Source organism: Arachis ipaensis, chromosome B6 (genome assembly GCF_059453495.1).
Source record: "Arachis ipaensis isolate K30076 ecotype BB chromosome B6, ASM5945349v1, whole genome shotgun sequence".
In the NCBI taxonomy this organism is placed as follows: Eukaryota; Viridiplantae; Streptophyta; class Magnoliopsida; order Fabales; family Fabaceae; genus Arachis; species Arachis ipaensis.
Genome location: NC_142441.1, coordinates 150,819,141 through 150,842,955, shown reverse-complemented (window position 1 = coordinate 150,842,955; position 23,815 = coordinate 150,819,141). Strand labels below are relative to the sequence as shown.

Sequence of the window (23,815 nt, the reverse complement as noted above, 5' to 3'; positions counted from 1 at the left end):
CTTCAATACTATTTTTATATAGACTAATTCTTCTTATAATTTTCTGTATATTCTTATTTTCTATTAAATTAGTTTGTATTTGATGTAAAAAATTTAGAATTGTATAACTATTTTAGTCATTTTATATAATATTTTAATCTTGTCTATATATATTCAAACATAATACTGCACTTTGTACAACATATCCAAACACAATATACAAAGAATAATTTTTAATATCTCTATTCTATTGTCTCTGTCCTCACTGTCATGTTCTGTCACATCTCCAAAAACAAACGCAGCTCTTCCGTCACATCTCCAAAAACAAACGCAGCTCTGCTTTCGTGACACAACGTGGTCTCTTAGGTGTTTTTTTGTCAATTCTAACATGTCAGGTTCAAAAATTAAAAGGAATTTAATCTATCTATTCTTAATATATAAAAGTAGATAGGTAAGTTTACTCATTACTTTTAAGATATCTTTCTCCTCCTGTTAATACCATGTTAGCAACATTGTTTACTGACAAAATTTTAGAATCAACCACTCAGTTTTTGCCAAATCAATTATTATTTTCAAATCAGCAAAAAAATAAAATATACAAAAAAATATACAAGTAATAAAAATATATGTAAATTAGACTGCAAAATTACCAATAACAATAATTAGAAATTAATAGTGTTTAACCAAATTTGTAACTTACAAGAATCTATATCCCTATATTTATTATATTTTACCGTTATAAACAATTCAATAAATTTATAACCCAATAATTAATTTATTAATTTCTATAAATAACTCATTAAATGTAATAAACATACATATTACAAATGTCATAATAATCTATCAATCATAATAAATCTTACGTTACAAATATTCAAATTCCATACTATTTGAACTACTTATATAAGTCTCTTATCACTGCTTCTTCAAATAACATCAAATTTAGCACAAAAAAATTATTTTCACACTACAACATCTCAAACTTACTCTATAGAGCATCATTCTTTGGACAATATCACCAAACAAACAGATAATTGGTTTATCAAAGTTTATCAAAGTTTACGTAGTTCGTCTATGGAAAACATTAACACCCAGAGATGAAGAAAAGTCTTTTACTTAGAAAGAATTATATTAGTTGAAAAGGTAGAAACAAAACATATTTATTGTATTTTTAAATTGAATTTATGAAAAAAATACTTTAATTATTTTTTCTTTTTATACTTTTTATATGAGTAAAGTATCATTTTTGTCTCCAACGTTTGGGATAAATCTCAAAGTTGTCCTAAAATTTTAATAGTCCTATTTAAGTCCCTAACATTTTAAAAATTGGCTCAAGAGGAGTGTTAGGGGACCAGCAATTTTTGTGTTTTGTAACCATCAGTTGGTCATCAATAGTGTTTTTAATGGTGTGAGATTACATCTAATAGTAAGAGATCACTCACTTTTCTTTTGATGGTTAAGTGTTGGCCACAAAATACAAAAGTTGCTGGCCCCCTAGACTTTTTCTTGGTTCAATGTTGTCCTACAATTAGGAATCCGTTAACAGACTTGACAGCAAGACAAAATTGAGACGATTTTGAAACGTTAGGGACTTAATTAGAACGAAAACGTTGGGGACAAAAATGATACATAGAAATAAATTTTAATTTTATCCATCAATAATATCAATTTTTTACTGTACATAATATTCAATTATGTTTTAATTACATCTAAGTAAATTACACTTAATCACATAACTTTCATTTTGAATAAATTTTTTTATATTTTTATATTAACTTATAATTTTAATTTTAAGTGTAAAATTATAAAAAAAAATAAATTTATTTAGAATGAAAGTAATATGATTAGGTATAATTTACTTAGATGTGATTAAAAAATAATTGAATATTATGTACAGTAAAAAATTGATATTATTGAAGGATAAAACTAAAATTGATTTCTATGTATCATTTTTGTCCCCAACGTTTTCGCCCTATTTAAACTTCTAACGTTTCAAAATCGTCTCAATTTTGTCCTGCCGTCAATTCTGTTAATGGATCCCTAACGATAAGACAACATTAAGTCAATTTTGAAACGTTGGGGACTTAAATAGGATGATTGAAATGTTAGGAACAACTTTAAAACTTACTCCCAACATTGGGAACAAAAATGATACTTTACTTCTTTTTATATTATTTTATAATACTTTATATATAATTGTATTTTAATATCGTTAAAATTATGTTTTTTTCAATATGCTATTCATGGTTCATTTTCTAATAACTTAAAAAAAATAAATGTAATCAATTTTTTTAATTAATTATTAACTATGATTTACTAACACTACAGAAAACATCTCTTCATGTAATTGTGAAGATAAATATGATGAACAAATTCAAACATTTGTTATAAGAAGAAAAAGTCTACACTATAAAAAATTTAAAAATAGAAGATGCAAATGATTTGTATAGACAAATTAAAAGTACAATGAAAGAAAATTTTTTACTCACAATTATTGTGAAAGAAATTAAAGATTCAATTTTCAACATTTTCCAACACTTTTGAATTTGCATCACTTGAGACATTGTTTGGGATCAAAGAGCAACAACTCTAACAATAACCAATACAGAAAAAGGAGGACAAGTGCCACATAAGAAGACTAAGTCCATCAACTAAAACAAATACAAAAATCAAACAACCAAATAAAAATATCACTTTGTACAACTCCAACATCCAAATCTTTTGTACTACAAATTATTTTAAACAAAACACCTTTTAAATTTAACTTTAGTTTACACATATTTAATTTAATTCTACAAAATATAGCCATTTTTAATATTTATTATATACTATCATTAATTTACTATGTCTCATTCTAGTTCTCTCTAAATTCAAATTGGTTAGTGATTTATTTGTCCCTATTCTTTAAACAATATCTTTTTAATTTTTTTATTCATTATATTAATATTTTTTAATAAATTATTGAATATATAGTATAATAATTAATAAATACAAATTAATTAATAAATTATTCAAATTTAAAAATATCATTTATTATGAATATTATAATTTTCAAATATAATTTTTAAATATATATAAATAATAAATATTAAAATTCAGTTAATACATTAATAATAATAACCTATGATATATTATTAATATTATGATTTAGATAATTTTTATAATAAAATAAAAATTAATAAACACGTTATTTGATATATAGTAAATTTTTTTAAGTAATAACAAATTTAATTTTTTTATCACTTTAAACTAAATTAATAGATTAATAATATTATTAATATTTTGAGCTTGTTGAGTTTATAAATGGTTTTCATAATATATATATATATATATATATATATATATATATATTATTTCATTTAGTATTAGTAGCCTATTAATAATATATTTTAACGCAAAGATATCAAATAGAATTATTAATTTAATTTAAAAAAATTGTTATTACTCAAATTTTTTTACTATATATCAAATTTTTTTTTTGGTGACTTAAAAGAAAAATAAACAAAAACTAAGAAAGAAAAAAAAACAAGAAACTGCTTAAGAAAGGCAGTCCCGCTGAATACTACTCTCAAACTCCTTCCAAGGCAATGGAAGCTCCACTTGGGGAGAAATAGTCCTCATTGCAGTCTTTGTCATGATGTCTGCTACTGTATTTGCATCTCTCAAGATCAACCGAAGATCAGCACGCCATTTCCAAGACATGATATCTCGGATTTTTAACACCAAAGGATCAGTAAACCCAGAGCAATCTTGTAAATTATTGACAATAGTAAAAGCCTCCACACAGTCTGTCTCACATATAATGTCTCTTTGTCCCGAGTCCCATGCTAAAAGAAAGCCTCTCCAAATAGCAAACAACTCTCCTTGCAAAATGCTACGACTCTCAATTGTTCCCAGACAGCCTCGTTGCCACCTTCCCTTCCAATCTCTGCTAACACAAGCAAAACCAACTCGAGCACCACTGCCAGGATAGCTAGCATCACAATTAATCTTAAAGGTACCCACTGAGGGGGGAATCCAAGAGCCACTAATGGTTGAGGGGATAGATAGTCGTTGCAACTCAAAAATATTTCGGAGCTCCTTTTCTAAGGACAAAGCCATACCAATCACCTTATCTGTGGTCCAATGCTCGTGAGGATGAAAGATCTCGTTGTTTCTCGAACACCAAATCCACCAGAGACCAGAAAAGAATCTAAAGGGGCGCTGTTTGCTATTATGTAAGAACCAACTCATCAAATCCACTGGTTGATCGGAGATCCCTAAAGCTTGCCAAACAAGTTGGGCTTTTGGACAATCCCGAATACAATGTAAAACCGACTCCTGACTTGAGAAACATCGTGGACAGCTATCCGTGTGCGAAATGCCCCTTCTAAAACGAAATGCAGCAGTAGGAAGAGCCTCCCGAAGACATAGCCAGGCCAAAAATTTGTGCTTTTCCGGAACATGTTGACGCCAAAGCCAAAGCCAATTACCCCTATCCTCCCAACTAAACATCTTCTTACTGAGCCATAAATAACCACTATGAGCATCATAAACCTTTGAGGCCGCACCAGTCCAACACCAACCGACCTCTGAACCAGCTTGAACATCTGGGTTGTAAGAATTAATGTTGCTCTGCAGAGACTGATTCAGAGGAGAATAGATATTCTCAAGGTTCCACTGTCCAGATGACCAAAGGTCCAAGATCCTGAGATCCGAATCAGAAATGTGAACATAATCCATCTCCTGACACAGTCGCCCCTCTCTTCTCCATTTAGAAAACCAAAAGTTCTGTTCCAAATCCCCAATGCACCAACTAAAACCTTCCTTTAGGATATCCCAAGCTCGACATATACTCTTCCAAACATAAGATCCACTTCCTCGAGACCGACTAAAACAATCATCCTTAGAAGAATGGTATTTCTCCGTCAACAGTTGAACCCATAGCTTGTTGGGATGGTGAAAAAGTTGCCAAACTAGTTTTCCAAGAAGAGCAATATTGGCACAAAAGGGATCTCTAATTCCCAGACCTCCAAACTTCTTAGGAGTGACCAACACTTTCCAGTTAACTAGATTCAGGCCTCTACCATCAGCTTGACCCTTCCATAGAAAGTTTCGCATCATGGATTCTATCTTATTAGTTACCCCTTTAGGGAAGAGAGATACTTGCATGCGATAAGTAGGAATCGCAGTCACTACCGAGTTGAGCAAACAGAGTCTGCCTGCCTTATTAAGCAATCTTCCTTTCCAGCTGGCTAGCCTTCCCCGAATCTTGTCCAAAACATCGTTGAAAGTTGCGCGTGTTACCCGAGAGTGATTAAGGTTCACCCCTAAATACTTGCCCAAGTTCTGAACGAATCTGATGGAAGAGACTCCAGTGAAAATCTCTTTTCTTGTCGCTGAAACATTCTTGGAGCATAGCGCTTTAGATTTTTCCACATTAACCTTCATCCCAGAGGCTCTGCAGAAATTTTCCAAAGCTACCATTACAGTTTGAACTTGCTGTTTTTCAGCTTTACAGAAAAGAAGCAAATCATCGGCAAACATCAAATGAGAAATTCTTGGACCCCCTCTAGAAACCGCAACTGGCTTCCACACGCCCTTATCAACTTGCTGATTAATAGAACAGGACAATCTCTCCATACACAACACAAACAGATACGGTGATATAGGATCTCCTTGCCTAAGACCCCTGCTCGGAGTAAAGCTATTTAATCTATCCCCATTCCAGAGGATAGACAGTGAGGAAGCAGTGACACAACGCATAATCAGATTGACTGTCGGAGGAGGAAAGCCAAAACTCACCAGGGTTTGTTTCAGAAATCCCCAATCCACTCTATCGTACGCTTTCTCCAAATCAATCTTAAAGGCCAGGGTGCCTTTCTTTGACTTTGTCTTCTTCATGAAATGGAGAACCTCTTGTGCTACAATGATGTTGTCAGGGGTTCCTCTCCCCGGGATAAACCCTCCTTGAAGGGGCCCAATAATCTCTTTGAGATGGGGACGAAGTCTATTGACCAGGACCTTCGTTATAACTTTGTAAACCACATTACAGAGACTAATTGGTCGGAAATCCTTCATGGAAACCGGGTTTTCTACCTTCGGAATAAGAACCACAAGAGTTTCCATCATCCTTGGATCCATATCCAAACCAGAGAACGCATGACGAACCATAGTCCAAACATCAAAACCAACAATCTTCCAGTATTCTTTAAAGAAGAAAGCCTGAAACCCATCAGGGCCCGGCGCCTTAAAAGAATGCATACTGAAAACAGCCGACTTAACTTCTTCTAGAGTAACTGGCGCTGTGAGGCTACAACAGGCTTCATCATTCAGGGAAGGCAGTGGCACATCACCAAGACAACCTAAGTCTACATCCTCCGACTGGCAGAATAGGCGTTTATAGAAGGATTCAGCTTCCCTTCTAAGGACATCCGGGTCCGTTTCCCACACCCCATCTTGAAGAAAGAGACCATGAATCTTATTATGCTTTCTCCGCACAAGAGTCTGGACATGAAAGAACTTGGTATTTCTATCCCCAAATTTTACCCACTGCTCTCTGGATTTTTGAAACCATAGAAGTTCCTCCTGCACAAGCGTGTTATTAAATTCCTCAATCAGCTGTTTTTCTTTTTGCCGCATAGACAAATCTTCCATTACTTCAAGTCGCTTCTGAAGGAAATTAATCTGTCTCTCCAATTTGCATTTCCTAACGAAAATATTGCCGAACACTTTAGAATTAAACTCCAAAGAGTTCTTCTGCACTTCTGAAAGCTTGCCGTGCATCTCTCTGTAGCCAGCCTGCCATGACTGGTTCACAATATTTCTGTACCCCGGATGAGTTGCCCAAGCTGCGATAAACCGAAAAGGTCTATTCTTTTTCGGTTGGGGACGACCTGTACAGCGTACTAGGATAGGACAATGATCAGATTGAAGCCTATTTAAAATTTCTGCGTAAGCCTCTGGAAATAGAGATAGCCAGCCACTATTGATACAAACCCGGTCAAGTTTTTTCGCCACCTCAACACCATTTTTAACCCTTCTGTACCAAGAAAATTGTCTTCCAATAGTCTTCAAGTCAAACAGATTACTATCCCCTAGAGAGGCAGCAAGCCGATCTGCATGATGACTCGAGAAGAGGCAACCCTTAGATTCATGAGAGAATAGTACTTCATTAAAATCACCAAGAGCAATCCATGGCCCGCAGAAAGACGAAGATTGAGTAACAAGATAATCCCATAGCAAAACTCTGGTATTAAATTGAGGACTACCATAGATACCACTGCACCTCCAAATCACATTATTTACCTGAACCTCAACTGTAACACACTGATCGAAAGCATCAACCCATTTGCAGTGAACACCCTGTATTGCAGAAAGGAACCAAATACCCCCCTTGTGTCCTGACGCCTCCACTATACCAATAGGGTGATAACCAAGTCTTTCCCAGAACATTTTCAAGTGTTGAAAAGGACAGTGAGTTTCAACCACAATAAAAATTACAGGTTTAAATTTCCTAACCAGCTCTTTACAATTCACCCGGGCTAACTTATTAGAAGCACCCCTAATATTCCAAGCTATTATATTTAAACTATCCATAATATAAAATATAAAAATATAAAACAAGGAAATCAAAGTGCTTCACCAACCTCAAACCGAGGCTTGCCCAGCGGAAGTGACTCCCGTGACCTTCAGGTTTGCCGGATCTCCCTGGAATATCTCCTTAATCCCGCCTACCGACGCAGTAACAGCCGGCAATGCGCCTTCCTTCTCCAATGGAACCGCCACGGTAACACCCTCCTTCACGGTTGCAGGAAGACATGACGATGCTTCCACCACCGTGCCTCCATTCTTCTCAACTGGCGAGCTCTGTAGGGACCCCGGCCTTGGTCGTTTCCGGAGAGAGGACCCGCAAGGCACTGGGGTGTGTCGGGTTGAGGAGATCGACGTCTCACCAACACGGGAAGCGCTGTGTCCGACCTTGACTCGTGACCCGACCCTAGCACGATAGGAGCTTGATCCATTCGTGTGAGAGAAGTGAATGGTGGGCCTGATTACTCTACCCGAATCGATTCTGGATTGAATGCCTCTTTGGACCTTGTTAGATTGCTTCTGACCCAGCTTGGTTTTACCTTTCCTCACAACTTGCTCCCAGCCTGGTTCATCATGCATGCAAGCCTCCTCAACATTATTTCTTTCCAAATTATTAGCCTCCAAATCTTCTTGCAAATTCGATGCAGGATTCTAGCCAGTAACGCCACCTACCACATTAGGTTCTACTTCATTTAAATTATGACTTTTGGTCTCAGGATGTGGCACTGCCTTTGTACCGTCCCGTGGCTTGGTGGCATCGGAATCAACACTCTTTCCTTCCCTAGAGTCTCTACCCAAGCACTGTGCCATATCGTGACCATAACGTGCACAAGAGTTACAAATTAAATTTAAACTTTCATACTCCACTACATGAGTTACGCCTTCCACAATGATATGCTTGATCACTGGCAGTCCTAAATTTATTTGAACACATACTCGGGCATATCGTCCTCTCTCAGCCAATTTAGTGGCTAAGTCCACTTTGATGGGAACTCCTATTGCAGAAGCAATACGCATCATGGCCTGTTCCTGATAGCACCAGATTGGGAGCCCCGAAATCCGAACCCATACAAGCGTAGACCCGAAGGATTGCTCACATGGCCGAAAATCTATATCCCACGGTTTTACAGCAACATAGTGCCCCTCAATCAACCACGGACCACCAAGCATGACCTTCTCACGATCTTCACATGCATCGAATTTTACCATGAAGTACCCAAACCCCACATCAAGCAGATCAAAGCCACCTTTGATGCGCCAAACCATCCGAAGCTTGTGTGAAAGAGCTGTGTAACTATAATTTTTATCAAGAACCTTAATCACTAAAGCTTCTCGATAAGGCTCTGCCAAACAAAGCTTGGCTTCTTCAGTGAAGTTTACACATGGAGGTTGGGAATCGCCCTGCTTGCCCACCACCGTGGCTATACTATCCCCAGATAGAGATCCTGCAAGTGCAAACGCCTTCGATTTCTCTGGACCAATAACTTTATCTCTAAAGGAGATCTTTGTAGGATTTGAAAAACTCCCTCGTGAAAAACCCTCCTTGACACCGGATGCACCCCCACCCACACTCTCCCCCTTATCTCTTCCGACGGCATGGCCGCCATGCTCACTGTGTTTCGCCCTCAAACACTCGTTCCCGCTCTCTCCTTCTCTCATTCTCTCTGAGTACGGAGTACGTACTCTTTCTCTGCTAGGGTTTCTTCTACTATATATCAAATAATGTGTTTATTAATTTTTATTTTATTATAAAATTATCTAGATCATAATATTAATATTATATCATAGCGTTATTATTATTAATATATTACCTCTATTTTAATATATATTATTTATATATTTAAAAATATTTATTTAATTTTATAATAAATAATATTTTTAAATTTAAATAATTTATTAATTAATTTGTACTTATTATACTATATATTTAATAAAATATTAAAAAAAATTAATATAATAAAAAAATAATTTAAAAAAATATTATTTAAAAAATAAAAACAAATAAATTCCTAAATAATTGAAAATAGAAAACAGAAACCAAAATGAATCATTTTGTCATTATGAGAAAAAAAAGGATGAAGTTGTTAGTTCACTCATAAATATATGTAATTAATAATTTTATAACTACCACGATTGATAAAAGCAGAAGAATAAGGTAAATAACAAACAAAACAAACAAATGAATAGGTGTCAGAATGAAATAAAAACTGATGACGCAATCTTAACGCGGAATAAACAGTTAAACACAAGTATATCCTCGTTTCCTTGTTTTAGGACATTGCTTCCACAACAACTAAGGTTGAAGGTTGAAGGTTAGTTAGTTGTTAAAACTTAAAACCACCAAAAAAGGGTCGAAGAAGAAGAAGAAGAAGAATACAGCATAGCACAGCTCACACAAGAAAAAAGGGAGAGAAAAAGAAAAGGAAACAGAGAAAAGAGATGGGTATGTTCTGTAGTTGCTTCAATGGTGGAAATGATAAACGAATGACAAAAGAAGAAGAGAGATTAGCGTCTGAAGAAGCTCGTGCCAAAGCTGCTGAAGCCGCTGAGAAAAGGTCATCCTTTTATTTAATTAATTTATTTATTTTATGTTATGCTTTTGCAATTTCATTGGTATCATCTTAATAATTCATTGGATTTGAGGTTTAATTTGGAGTCTTTTGGTTATTAATATATTTCCTGTGGAAATTGTGAATCAAATACGTATCCATTTGGAATTGCCCCTTTTTGTGTTTTGATAAACCCCAATTGATTGGTTGTTTTGTTGAGCTGATTACTTCTTCTCATGCTTGGATTTCATAGATACATTTCATTATCACAAATTCACAATAACCAGTACAAATTCACTTTTATTGTTGAAATAGGAATTAGGGATAAAAGTTATGAAATAGGAGAATATGAAATGGCCAAAACAAATGGGATATTAGTAGGGAATTATGGATAAAAGTTATCTCTCTCTGTCACTTTTTTTCTTTGTACAATCTTGAATGCTTGGATAAGATTTGAATTGAGATAAATTGATCCAATGATGTACCAAAACATAATAGTGACAGAGAAAAGGGAAAGGGAATGCAGGGAGTAATTGGTAAACAAAATGAAGCATAAAAAAAAATGGAATTTCAATTCTGTTGTTGTGGTTTTTTATTAGTTAATAATAGTACGACAAACTATGGAGTAACTTCATGTATTGATCGGAATTGCAGGCAAGCGCAATTTGAGAATTCTGCAGCAGGACGAGCTGCTCGTGCACAGCAACAAGGAATGGCAAAGCAAGCAGCAAACGCAAACAAAGGCGAACCAGTCCTAAAGGTAATAGTTTTACAATCTGCTAAACAGTTACAGTACAACTCCAGAGATAAATTCCCTTCTTGATTAAGAGTTGATGCAACTTTTATGTTGTTCTTGTCTTCAAAATTGTTATATTGTGATATTCTGCTTTATTTCCCTTGCCTTTTGTTTAGCAATCTGCAATTGAATTTTGATCATACCATACTCATTGTATTAAAATTTAGAACCTCACTAATATTGTGTTTTGACTCTTTCATTTGTGGATCAGTGGCAGATGGGTTGAGGTTAGGGAATTTGATATTAGAGTCAACCTTTCAATTGTGTGTAAGGTGAGTGATCTATCAGATAATTTTGGGCCCCCTTCTTTTTTAATGCTTTTTTAAGGGCAAGTTTTGTGATATTGAACTCATTTTCTAATGAAAGAACTTGTCTTGAGACAATATATGTACTTGTATGACTGCATACACAGTAGATGATATAAGTTATTCCCGTTATATAGAAAAAAATTCTCAGTTAGGATGTTCAAAGGTATACATGGCTTGGATTGTTTTGAGCTTTTGGCCTAAGTTCTCTTGGAGTAAATCAATTACAAAAAAAGGAGACCTGTAGAAAGCAAACAAAAGCACTTTTTTTTCCAAGGTTAGGAGTGAGGCTCAAACTTGCGACCTCTAAGTAAGTATGGAGAGACTATACCATTTGAGTTATAACTCATTGGTAAACAAAAGCACTTTTTTTTCCTTGGCTGACAACAAATTTACATAAACAAACCAATGAAGTTAGATTAAATTTACTTTTTATGGTTTCTTCATGTTGTCTTAGGACTTTTCCTAAGGAATTGTGTCTGTTATTTAGGTTATCTTGTGTCTTATTTTTTTTATTTACTGTGTTGCAGTATTAGCAATGGGTCCAGCGAGGTTCTATGCAGCACGAGCTTCGCTTTCTGCGAAGATGAACAAATTGTGTGTGCTGCAAGCGTATCATTAGTGCCAAGTTGTTGTTAAATAGTCTTTGATTGTAAAGATTATGTTGTTAATTAGTTAAGAATAGTTTGATACCCTTTAAAAAAATGCTAGATATTTGGTAGCAACTTTATTTTCTCTCTGTAGTTCAACTCAACAATGTTTGAAAAAGAAAAATGGAAAAGGGAGAGAGTTCAACTCAACCAGTTTAGATTTTTTGTGTGTGCATATAACATAATTGTTCTTGTATATAGCTATTATCGCACTTAATGTCGATATCATCCATTCACTATTCAAAATTTCAAATAATGTTATTTTACTTAAATGAGTGTTACTATGTGAAGGGCAGCCTTGAGATGTTATTTTACTTAAATCGGCATTACTTCGAACTTGCTATCAGATGAGCTTTAACTTGAGGATTTTGCAATAGAATGAAGTAATTCTATAGATAACTAGCTAGATTATCTAGACATTTGAACTCTAATCAAATGATTAACAATGCAACATTGATCATATATCATACAGTTACCTAAAGTTCTAATATTACTCAAATTTTTGCACTGGAGCTGAAAGCTTGAGTTCATATGCAGCTTGAAAGAAATCTGCTGCTTGTTGTAATGAACCTTCCATTTTAGAAACCAATCCAAGGTTGAACCAAGCATCATGGTTTGTTGGTTCTATTCTCAATGCATTCATCAAAAAGCTTCTTGCAATTGGAAGTGATTGCATACCAAGTTTGATCATCAATTCCGCAGATGAAATAATACTTGGAATGTAATCAGGTTCTATTGACAATGAGATTGAGAATGAAACAAAGGCCTCCTGGTATAATGATTGTGCTTCAAATAACATTCCTGTCACAGCCATGTAATTTCAGATTAGTGATTAGTTAATGGATTTAATTTCTCTGCACTAATAATGTAAAGTAATTTTACACCGTCAACCAATAGAAATTTAGAAAAATGCCAAATCATTGAAAAATTCGTCGAAATGCACAATAATTGATCATTGAAAACATGAACAAAGGTGTCAAGTTCTCCATACCAGTAATGTGCCAACTTCTGGGAGAGAAAAATTCTATTAACTGAGCTTTGTCAAGACAAGCTTTTGCATCAAGAAATGAACTAAAGTCTGCATATATTGTTGCCAAATCCTGCCATGCTTCCATTTCCAACTTCCTTTCTTGAAGTGCCTGCAAAGCATGAATTCAGATCTTAATCTATAACATTAGACAAGCAATCCTCAAATAAATTCACAATCTTTCCCTATAAGCATAAGATGGTAAATTAAAGTTTTACGGGAAAATAGATAGAGGGGTATTCGTTAATGGCTTTAAAACTTCATTAACTAATCTCTGTATGAGCTTGTATTTATTAAAACCTTCTCAAGATTAGTGTCAACCAAGTATCCCAACGATTAAGATATATTTACAACTTAAGATACAGGCTGAGACGCTATCGAAATTGAAAATTTGGAAGACATATCTTAAGATAAATATTATAGTGTTCTTATAGTGTTGCTCCATTCAGTAAAATTATTACACACCTCATGTTTGAATGTTTCTGCTTGATCAAAGTTGTTCTTATCTTGATGCCAAGGCTCCTTTTTAGCCTGGATCAGTGCTAGCAAGATTCTGTAGGTCTCTACTGCCTGCTTCGGTTTCTCCTGCGCAATTTGGAGTACTGCTTTCAATCTCAGAAGTTCTAACTGGTCAATCTTTTCAGTATCTTCTAACGCAAAATCAACTATTGTTTCTGAATCCTTAAACCGCTGTTGTGCAGATACTATGAGCGCTAACAGTTGCCAACCTCTTTTCGAGCTACCAACAGTCATATCTGAGTACATCATTATATTGTCGAAAGCTGCATCAAGATTCCTTTGAATTGCATTTTCAAGTCCAAGGTTGAATATCACTTCAGGATCATCATTTTGACTTAGAGCAGCCTCATTTAGAAAGTTCAAAGACTCTCTTTGAAATATAGTTCTTTCAGAATCCAGCACAGATCTTCTAGCCGCAGTGCCGGAGCAAACACCCAGAAATTTTTTGCCCTGACCCAAAAAATGCTTATTTTGAAGCCTTGCTAGATCGATAGCTTCGCGGGAAAACTTAATGCCTTCAAGAGCATGGTTTGGATACCGGGAATACAGTTTAGCACCAAACAAAAATGAAGGGAAATGGGGTCTGCAATTTGCTTCAGAACTACCACAAGACTTCCTCAATAAGTTCAAGGCCACTTCATCCTGACCAGCTGCACTGTAACAAAGAGCAAGAAAGTACCATCTCTCGGCTCGATCATAGATACCAGGAAGGATCTGCTCCACATAATCAGCCAATGATTCAAACATTCCGGTAACAGAAAGTGCGAATGTAAGATGATCTGCTGTTTCACTGTCCCATTGTATTTCCTGAACCACCATCTTTGCCATCAGTACTAATAGCAAAAGTATTGCTTCTTCGATGTTACTCTTTGGTGTCACTGGAGACCTCGCTTGTAATTGCGGCGGCAGGTCTACTTCAGCACCACAATAGAGTAGTGTGGTGGCCAAATCTTTTTGCATACTGGCCAACTTTCCTGGCTCCATATTCCACGGCTTGATCAAAGCACGGCGATAAGCCGTGACAGCTTCGTCTAAATTACCTGCCTTGATCCATAGAGTTGGAAGCAGTTCAATTGCTCTGTGGAACATGTCTTGCAACTTACACTCTTCGGCGATGCCATCTGGCATTCCATTAGAAAGAGCAGACTCAACCGTATCCAGAATTATGCTGCACGTGTTTGCAGCCTCTGGTGAATAACAAAGTAGCAGTAGTGTTAAAATTTGATACCTGTAACTGCCAAAACACTCATGCATAATGAATTGCATTTTGGAACTCGTAATTTATCTATGCTAATTTGTAGAACTGGATTATAATTGTTTAAACTATAAGTATCTGATTGAAAATATTTGTACATAATCAAAAGCTCTAAGATATGATTATGAGTGTTGTAAACGGTACCGGTGTATCGCCCGAGTTCCTCTAAGGACTTGGATTTAAGCAAGATTGCCTCAACAAGAAGGCTTACTGAATGCATTGACATCACATTAGGGACCACATTATCAGCTCTAGAACGTTGTTTTTTTGGCCTAGTTCTTTCAGCAATGGCTCTTATCATCCTTGGTGTCAAGGCCTTGATTTCAATGCCCTGAAAAACTTGAAGGGCAGCATCAAAGTTCCCTCTTTGATATTCAAGCCTCCCCAGCAAAGCCCGAGCTTCCTGAAATTCATCGAAAAACAATGACAACAACAACAACAAAAGCAAACAACTGAGCGTTGTCACATTAAACAGGGTTGGCTACATGAATCAGACAATACCGACTCCACTAAGTTAATATTATTAAGGGAAGATTCTCACTTTTCCAGAGTGATTTTTTTTTAAAGGTTATTTTCTCAACTATATAAGTTTCATCACTTAATTAGGAATTTGGTACCTCACTTAACTTTCTAATTCACCAAATAATTTCAGAGAGAAAGAAAGACATTAATGATTCATACCTCATAGTTCAAAGAAAGAGCTTCTTTAAGAGTTGATTCAGCTTCTTCAACTTGGTTCTGATCAAATTTAGAATCCCAATCACCCCCAGTCCTTGATGAAGAAAGTCCACTGGCAGAGAAATCTCTTGTTGCCAGTGACTCCGGTGACTGCGGCGGCGCCTCCTCGAATTTGAATTGCTCCCCTGAGCAAGCACACAACATCTTCCTTCCAAAAAGAAACTAAAATGATAGAAAAAAGAAAGTGCAGATGTTCTGCTTGATATTGGACTTCACAGAAACCAGTTTCAGTTCCAGAGAAAGCACTCCAAAACCTTCAAATCAACACAATTCACCACAATTATTGCAAATTTTTCAATACAAAACTAAATTAGCATAATGAAGAATGCCACAAATTATAGTACACAATGAGCAAAACCACACATGACGCAAAGAACGATGGGTACCTTCTTCGTGTATGTAAGCATAATAAAACCAAAACCCCAACAAAAATTCATTGGAAAAAAACAAACAAACCAAGTTCCATTAATGGAAGAAAAAGGGAAGGTGAAAAGATGGAGGGACAAAGATATGACAGATACTCTTCAAAGGCAATGATGAATGTCATGAGAAAAGGTGTTTCCAGATATAACATGAAAGAACATGAAATTGCATGTGGATGAGGGTGATGAAAAAAGGCTAGACAAGCAGTAATGAACAACATAGCTTTGAACTTACCATAGCTCAGATTCCAAAGACTTTAAACTTTCTTTTCAGAAGTGTAAGTGTAACTGTGTAAGTGTTCTACTACTACTGCAGCTACTAGTTTTAACCCATGAAAGCTACTCTTCTATTTTTGAACTTTGTGCTTGTTTTTCTAATGTTGGTACATTTTAAAAATGGAAAATTAGTTCTTAGACCTTATTGGTTCATAAGATCCAGCACCTTGAAAAAAGTAAGTTGGAAACTTTGGCCTTAATAATGAGGAGATCCAAGTAGACAACAAAAAATTAGTATATGAAAATTGGTATCTGAGATCTGACACTAATAATTTTGGATTTAAAAATTGGTTTAGTTTCTCTACTCTCTTTTGGGTTGCAGAATGTTTGGTGATGGAATATGTTAATATGAGTGACAAATGTCATGTGGTGTAGTGTGTCATGAAAGATGTTGGTAGATTCTTTTGAGTTGGATTCAAGTTTAAACAAAGTTGTTCTTTTTCTTTGTCTTGATCTGTTGTATTCATTGGAGTAGTGATGTTTTTGCATTACAAATTTAAGAATTTTTATAAAAAAATTACAAAACAGGATTTAGAGTGGAAATTAAAGGTTAATCACTCTAAAAATAATTACAAATTGAACCCCGTTATTTTGTTTTTGGGAGAATTTGTAATTATACATTTGTCCCTTTATATTTTCTAGTTTTACAAAATTTCTCCTTCCCTTTTAACCATCCTTTCGAAGAGAATTGCCATTGATGTTTTCCATCTCACCCCCAGCAGCTACTGCCGCCACCTACACTCATCACCGTCACCGCTCCTTCTACCGCCGCCGCACCACACTTTCAAGTCCAAAAATTAACAGACCAAACGTCTAGAAACATTCAGAAACTGTGCATAGATTCTCAAATTTATTGTGGAATCCTACCAGAGTAAAAGCATCCAAAGTCACACAAAATGTTCATAGAATAGGCAATAAAGTAAAATAAAATAAAAATAAAATGAAACCTTAAAGGAAGTGGAACACCGTCGACGACGAAACACAACGAAGTGGTGGATCCGAAATCGGCGGCGGAAGCGAAAGCGTGTTGCGACGGAGAAGCAGCGGCTCGGAGTTTAGACGAAGGAAGCGTGGTGCGGTGGTAGCGGCGGTAGTAGCGGCGGTGATGATGTTGAGTGCAGGAGAAACCCTAGCAGTGACTCTCTTCTATTCCGTAATACGTTAAAAGGGGAGGGGAAAATGTGAAAAATAAAAAATAGAGTGACAAATATTTAATTATCAATTCTTCCAAAAATGAAAAAACGGGGTACAATTTATAATTATTTTGAGTGATTTATTTATTTTTAGAAAGTGTCTTTGTTTGAACAGTGTGTGAAACTGAAAGCTAAAAACTTTCATTTTTTATGAAGCTAGATTTTGTCACATGGAATGGAATTTATCTATAAATATTAAATAAAGTGAAATTTCATCATTTCAATTTTAAATATCTCTCCAAAAGAAATTTGTTAGTTGTGAAATGTTTTCATCTAAAATTATTTGAATTCATGATAATAATTCAAAAGTAATACAATATTTAGATGCTATTATATGTATGGGTATACAATAAAAAATAGTTATTTTAAGGTAAATGATACAATTCAATCGTAGTGCCAAAATTAAAATAATATCAAATTAAATAGACATAGAATTAATGAAATATATTTTGATATATATTGATGTATAATATCTTAAATATATCCTAACAAGAATATAATTCATATTTTGGTAAAATTCTAAATTAATACATAATAAAATACAAGGTAAAAATTTAAGTGAAGTCGACTTCACGTGAAGTTGATACCTGAGAGCCATTAAATGATTTGATTGATGTGATTAAATTTTCATCTAACAGCTATCAGATATCAACTTTATGTGAAGTCGACTGCACCTGAGTTTCCACCAAATACAAAATCAAATTTTACAAAGATAATTAATTAGTTACTCATATTTTTGTTAAAAATAAAAATCAAAATCTAAAGAACAAAGAAATGGATGTGTGTATCCTGTAGTGTGGTGTTAGAAAAAAGAATGGAGAAAGGGAAGAACAGAAGAGGAAGGAAGAGACCTGACTTCATCAACAACTTGTCTCCATTAATTTTTGTCCCCTTAAATGTTGCTTACTTTTTCTAGCTTTTGTCAGAAGCACTGACTTTACTACCAACTTAATCAAATCTTATCCCTTTTCCTTATAGTTGTTGAATAGTACTATCATTAGTAATTATTATAGCAGAAAAACTTCGCCTGTATTTGTTAAGATTTAATAAAAAAAAAAAAATTCTTAGACATTGATTAAGAAATAACAAACAAATTTGTAATAGGTTTAGTTAATATGGCTAAAATTACTATTAATAGAAAAATTTTAAATTTTTTATTTTAATAAATTCATTTACAAGAGTACTTTAATCAGTAATCATGACTGGATATTATAAAGAAGACAAAAAATAAATACTAACACAAATTAAGCTTAGCAAAGTTTGTATTTATGATCCCCTGATCCTTACATTTTTTTTTGTCAAAAAAGTCACGAATTAAATAGGTGGTAAATCTTACTTTTTGAATATGGACTCAGTAATCCATATTTTAAACGAGATTAGCGGATATGATTATGACAAACCTCTCTAGTTTAGCTATAAAGTATAATAAATTAAAATTCGCACTCTTTGTGATCAACCGAAAGATAGTAACTTTTGAATTATTACTATTATTTTTTTATTTATTTGCACAATACATAATTGGTAAATTATAGAGTACAGATTTAAATATACAGATATTTCATTTGAGTCACAAAATTATTGACGCGTGTTGTGTCTGCTAGAGGAATGACATAAGAAAGAGAAAATGTTAATTAAATTTTTTGCAATGTATATAACAGATTTGTTATTTTATTAAGGTAGAAATAAGAGACAATTACACTAGATAAATAACAGAATTGTACTACCACCGTTTGTTGACCTTTCTTTAGTTTATACTTTATACTTTATATTTTTTTTTCAAGTTGAATTTGAATTTTAATATCATACCCATAGGCAATAGCTATTATTTTTAGTAAGAAAATTTATAACTAATTTAAACTATGATGAAAATACACTAAGGCACTCAATTTTTATAATATTAATGGAAAATATTTATTTTGAATATTCAATATTACAGATAAAAAATATAAACAACAAAAATAGTCAACTATTAAAATGCTACAATTAAAATATAGTTTAAAAGTTCGTGTATAAATTGAGTACATTGTACCTGAAATATAATTATAATAAAATTTCTAGCACTATATCTAGGATATATATAATTTATAAAAAATATTTTTTTAAATAATAGTTATCTATCTTTTATTTTTATATTTTTTTTTAATTTTTTTAAAAATTTAATAGGATTACTTCATAAAACAAGAATATATTATAAGTGAGATATAAATTTAACTATAAAAACAAAAAAAATAATTTATTTGAATTAGATTAAATAAATTTTAAAAGTTAAACCTAAAATTTAATTTAAGTCCAATACAAATTGTTTTTAATTTTGATATATTTTATAATTAAATTTAAATTAGATCATATTGAATTAAATTGGACTATAAGTTTTTAACACCCTAATTAATCAACTAACCTATTACATTAGCTAGTCTTAAAAAAAAGTTTCTGAAAATCATATCAATTATCAAACCGTTTTAATTATTGATTTATTAGTTCATTAGACTAATTGGTTTAACTATGATTAAACTAAAATAACTGTTTTATAATTATATAATTTAATAAAATATAAATAAATATACTAAAATATAATTATAGTTTAATATAAATCTTAAAATGTCATTCAAATTTAAAATACTACATCAACAAAAATCTTACGATCTTATTAAAGTACAAATACAAAAGTTATTAGTTAAATAATAAGTGTTTTTTTTATTGATACTATCATTCATAACTGAAATTATAAATCATAAAATATATAAATAATTTTTGATCTCATTAATTATTAACAATCTAATACTCTTTATATGAAGCAGTAACAATTGATGCACAGTTTTAATAAAGTTGTGAGGATAAAAATTAATTTTATTTTTAAAAATTATTTTATTAAAGATAATTAAATTAAATTTTAAAAAATATAGATTTAAATTAATTAAGACTTTTAAATAAATTTTATAATAATTAAATATTTTTTATATTTAAATTTAATAATAGTTTCATAGATATGTACAAAATTTAAATTGTAACGACAATCACTTATAGAATACACACATTGGAACGAGAATGTCTTTTTTAAATTTTATTTTATTGAGTTAAATCTGAAATTACATATACATACATAGTATAGAAAAAATTTAAAATTTTCAATAAATATAATAATTTTTTATTTTGTTGGTTTTATCCGTTCTTTCTAAAAAATATCGTAGTTGTCATAATAATTCTTTAATATAATGTAAAATATATCTTATACAATGTCTTATATCATATGTACAACTTAAATTAAAAACTTATGATTATAATTTTTGTGTTACTTAAATTATACTTTTGTATTATTCAACTAATTTTTTTATATTTTTTAACTAATTATTTTGTATTTTTATTAAAATTTATAGATTTTTTTTGGTATTATTCAACTAAACAATCTGCATAATTAAAAATAATTTATGTATTATGGAATGAACTAAATTTTTTTGTGCCTTTTAACAATATTTTTGTGTTTTTCTTCCGTTATTCAACTAAAAAATTATACAATTTAAAATTACTTTACTTTAAAAAATATTTTTCACATAATAATATATAAAAAATATTTTTATATTATTATATTTAAATATAATTAATAAATAAAAATATTTTTTATATAAAATATTTAAACATAAAATTATTTTTATTTTTTAAAATAATTTTTTGAATAAAGATAATTAATTTTTTTTATAAACTCACCCAAATAAATTCTAAATCTACGAATATTCTAAGTTTACTATAATAGATAAATCTTGTAATAATCACAAATTTATCCACAAATAATATAATCAACATTCCAAAATTACTATTTAAATTATCTTTCCGTTTTCTAAACAACATACTAACTAAATGAAAAAATAATTGGTTTACTAAAACAAAACATTTTGTAATGAGAATATATATATATATATATATATATATATATATATATATATATATATTATTTTACCGTCATATAGCTATAGATTGTTTTATCTAATAGTATATTACATTAGGAAAAGAAAAAAGAAAATAAACTTGAGTCGATAGTCCAAACGAAGAAAGTCATAATCGTTGTATTACTTGAAAAATTTGGTGCGTCCAGCTATTAAGAAAAAGAAAGTGTAATTAGTAACAATTTTAACGGCATCAACTATTTTTAAAAGGAGTTAGGAATTAACATTTAACAATGTGCAAATATTTGTACTATACTATAATTACAGCCTTCGCATTTACATTAGAATTTAGTTTAATAGAAGAAAAAAGAACACGTATCACTAATTTTAATTATAAAATATATATGTACAAAATCTGTATATAATGAATCTTTACACTAGTGCAACCTACATAATTTTATACTGTGATATGTTATAAATAGGGTAAAATATTTTGTAGCATCCATCTAGAATGTGAGCTCTTTTTAAGGTGTCTTTTCTTAGCCTACATTGTGAAATATTCCACGTCAAAAAATCTTACATTATCATATATACCATTTATGGATTTAACTATGACATTCATATACAATTTTTTACAAATTTTCGTTGATCAAGTTTTAGCACGTGGTATTTAAGATTTTAGTTTAAATAGGCCTAATATTTAAAGATGGTGGTTGAATGGTTAGATATGGTCCCAACTCATATAGAAGAAATGAAGAACGAAGGATATTGGTCAAATAAATACAGCTGGCCCAATTTAGTAATTTACTGCGATCATGTTATGTGAACATAAAAAATCAATTTTAAATTAATTATTTATATAAAATATATATATTAAAAATAAATTAAATAATATATATAAATATATATAGTAATTAATTTAATAATCAATTTTTTAACACAAGTATTTTTTAATTTATTGTTTATTTATTTAAATATGCTTGCTCTAAAATTAGAAGAGAATAATAATGTTGAAATTTACAGTTAAAGAAAGAATATTAAAATTTTAAATACGAGTAATACAGTTTGAGAAGCTTTATTGTTTTTCATGGAAAAAATTTATACATCACTAAATTTTTAATCACAGAATAAATATTATATTATATTATATTATTTATGTTTTATGGGATAAATATCAACATGAAAAAAAAAACATATACATCATACAATATTTAAGAATATTTTCTAAAACTTTTACATTACTTACAAAGGTAAAAATAAAGAGGAGGAAATCACTAAGCTAATTTTTGAAGTTGGTAACGGACTTTAAATTTGTTCCAAAGACATGAACAATCTTTCTACATTTCTTAAATTTGATAAAAATTTACATATTAGTTTCTAAAAAAATAAGATTTTCTTTTCATTGTAGAATTGAACGAATGAGATTGTTAATATAAAAGAAAAAATATTTATAATGTTTACACCTTTTTTATATTTTTTATGGTATAAATTTTTTTGTTACTTTTCATTAATTTTTTTAAATTTGGATTATCTAAATTTTGATTTTTTACTTTAGAGATAAAATGTGATCTCTCATTTTTGAATAATTTTTCTCTCATATTTTCTTTCAGTCTCACCTATAAAATAAATGATAAGAAATTACACTTTATTATTTAAAATAAAATTTAAAATTCAGAAAATTTAAATTCAATTTTTTTTAACAGCATGGTATTTGAAGTTTTGAATCCTTCAGAAAATTAATAAGGACGGCAAAAATTAAAGTCAATAGTTTCATTAAAAACTGTGACGAAAGGCTTATGTCATACCTGTGATAATAATTATTTTTTTTAATTGTCTGCAATAATTTTTAATTCGACAGATCAAAGATTAATTCGTTGCGGATCTAAGTTACATTTAAGGGTCTGTCACTGGCCAATAATTACTGCTTACACAAGGCGAAATTCGAATTCTCGACACTAACTTAAGCACGCGAGTGAGCTGACTATTCGACAAATCCAAATTGATTTGATAATTACTTTCCTTCACATCGGTCTCATCAACAATTACATTTTCCTGTTCTTTCCCCTACACATTGGATGGCCTTATTCTTTGATAGTGTATCGTATCATTTATGTTATTGTTTTCATCTCGGATATTTAATTATTATTTATACTAATTTCTCTCATATTACCTAGTTTAGTTTGTTTAGGATCTCAAAATTGTTTCTCGTAAGAGTTTTATTTTTTTAATCATTTTTAAGTGAAGAGCAATTTTCAAAAGGAAGTGGCTGAGATAAAGAAACCATCGATCATGGCCCAAAAAGTTTTCAAAAGAGCACATGCCATGCACAGAGATCCTTATAACTTTGTAAAGTGGTGCCTATGATGTAGGTAATGGTAAAGTCAAGGATAAAAAGAATTACGTTTAGCACTTTAGCTACAAATAGATAAGTGTAAATTACACATGTTTTTTCAAAATACACTATCTATTCATAGATCTTACCAATCTTTATATAGCTCAACATTATTTTTTTCCGATAGTGTTTATAGTTTCATCAAATTTATAATTAAATTTTTTTATATTTTAAAAGTATTTAATTAAGTTCTTATAATATTGTGAATATCGTAATTAAGTCATTATCATATAAAAAATTATTAAAATTAATTAAATATTTTAT

General features: G+C 31.5%; 3 protein-coding genes across 9 annotated transcripts; 1 reads left to right on the top strand and 2 right to left on the bottom strand.

The window, feature by feature from the left end:
- Positions 1-8,202: 8,202 nt before the first annotated feature.
- On the bottom strand, positions 8,203-9,210 carry LOC148563137 (uncharacterized). The gene has a single exon (XM_088491191.1). The coding sequence runs from the start codon at positions 9,208-9,210 to the stop codon at positions 8,203-8,205; it is 1,008 nt and encodes a 335-aa protein (XP_088347317.1).
- Positions 9,211-9,770: 560 nt separating this feature from the next.
- Positions 9,771-12,011, top strand: LOC110263647 (uncharacterized). The gene is made up of 4 exons (XM_021105313.2): positions 9,771-10,106; positions 10,755-10,860; positions 11,108-11,168; positions 11,732-12,011. Exons 1-3 carry the CDS (start codon positions 9,991-9,993, stop codon positions 11,120-11,122), a joined length of 237 nt encoding a protein of 78 aa, XP_020960972.1. The 5' UTR covers positions 9,771-9,990; the 3' UTR covers positions 11,123-11,168; positions 11,732-12,011.
- A 188-nt stretch (positions 12,012-12,199) lies between these two features.
- Positions 12,200-18,161, bottom strand: LOC107605623 (protein NPGR1). 7 transcript variants are annotated; one of them, XM_088491851.1, is made up of 7 exons: positions 17,036-17,290; positions 15,777-16,951; positions 15,334-15,644; positions 14,797-15,055; positions 13,344-14,584; positions 12,843-12,990; positions 12,200-12,652 (listed from the first exon to the last, which is right to left on the bottom strand). In XM_088491851.1, the coding sequence occupies exons 3-7, from the start codon at positions 15,532-15,534 to the stop codon at positions 12,342-12,344; spliced, it is 2,160 nt and encodes a 719-aa protein (XP_088347977.1). In that variant the 5' UTR covers positions 15,535-15,644; positions 15,777-16,951; positions 17,036-17,290; the 3' UTR covers positions 12,200-12,341. The 7 variants fall into 7 exon arrangements, with proteins under 7 accessions (XP_088347977.1, XP_020960970.1, XP_088347978.1 ...); XM_021105311.2 differs by having other exon boundaries at positions 16,048-16,951; XM_088491852.1 differs by having other exon boundaries at positions 16,230-16,951.
- Positions 18,162-23,815: the final 5,654 nt, after the last annotated feature.

Bases quoted from the DNA above. Each gene is read 5' to 3' on its own strand.
- LOC148563137 (XM_088491191.1), bottom strand. From the start codon at position 9,210: ATGAGAGAAGGAGAGAGCGGGAACGAGTGTTTGAGGGCGAAACACAGT.
- LOC110263647 (XM_021105313.2), top strand. From the start codon at position 9,991: ATGGGTATGTTCTGTAGTTGCTTCAATGGTGGAAATGATAAACGAATG. The intron at 10,107-10,754 runs GTCATCCTTTTA...TCGGAATTGCAG, and splicing joins GCTGAAGCCGCTGAGAAAAG to GCAAGCGCAATTTGAGAATT.
- LOC107605623 (XM_088491854.1), bottom strand. From the start codon at position 15,534: ATGTTGTGTGCTTGCTCAGGGGAGCAATTCAAATTCGAGGAGGCGCCG. The intron at 15,056-15,333 runs GTATGAATCATT...GATGAATTTCAG, and splicing joins CTCTTTCTTTGAACTATGAG to GAAGCTCGGGCTTTGCTGGG. The intron at 12,653-12,842 runs GTATGGAGAACT...TGGCTGTGACAG, and splicing joins CAGAAGTTGGCACATTACTG to GAATGTTATTTGAAGCACAA.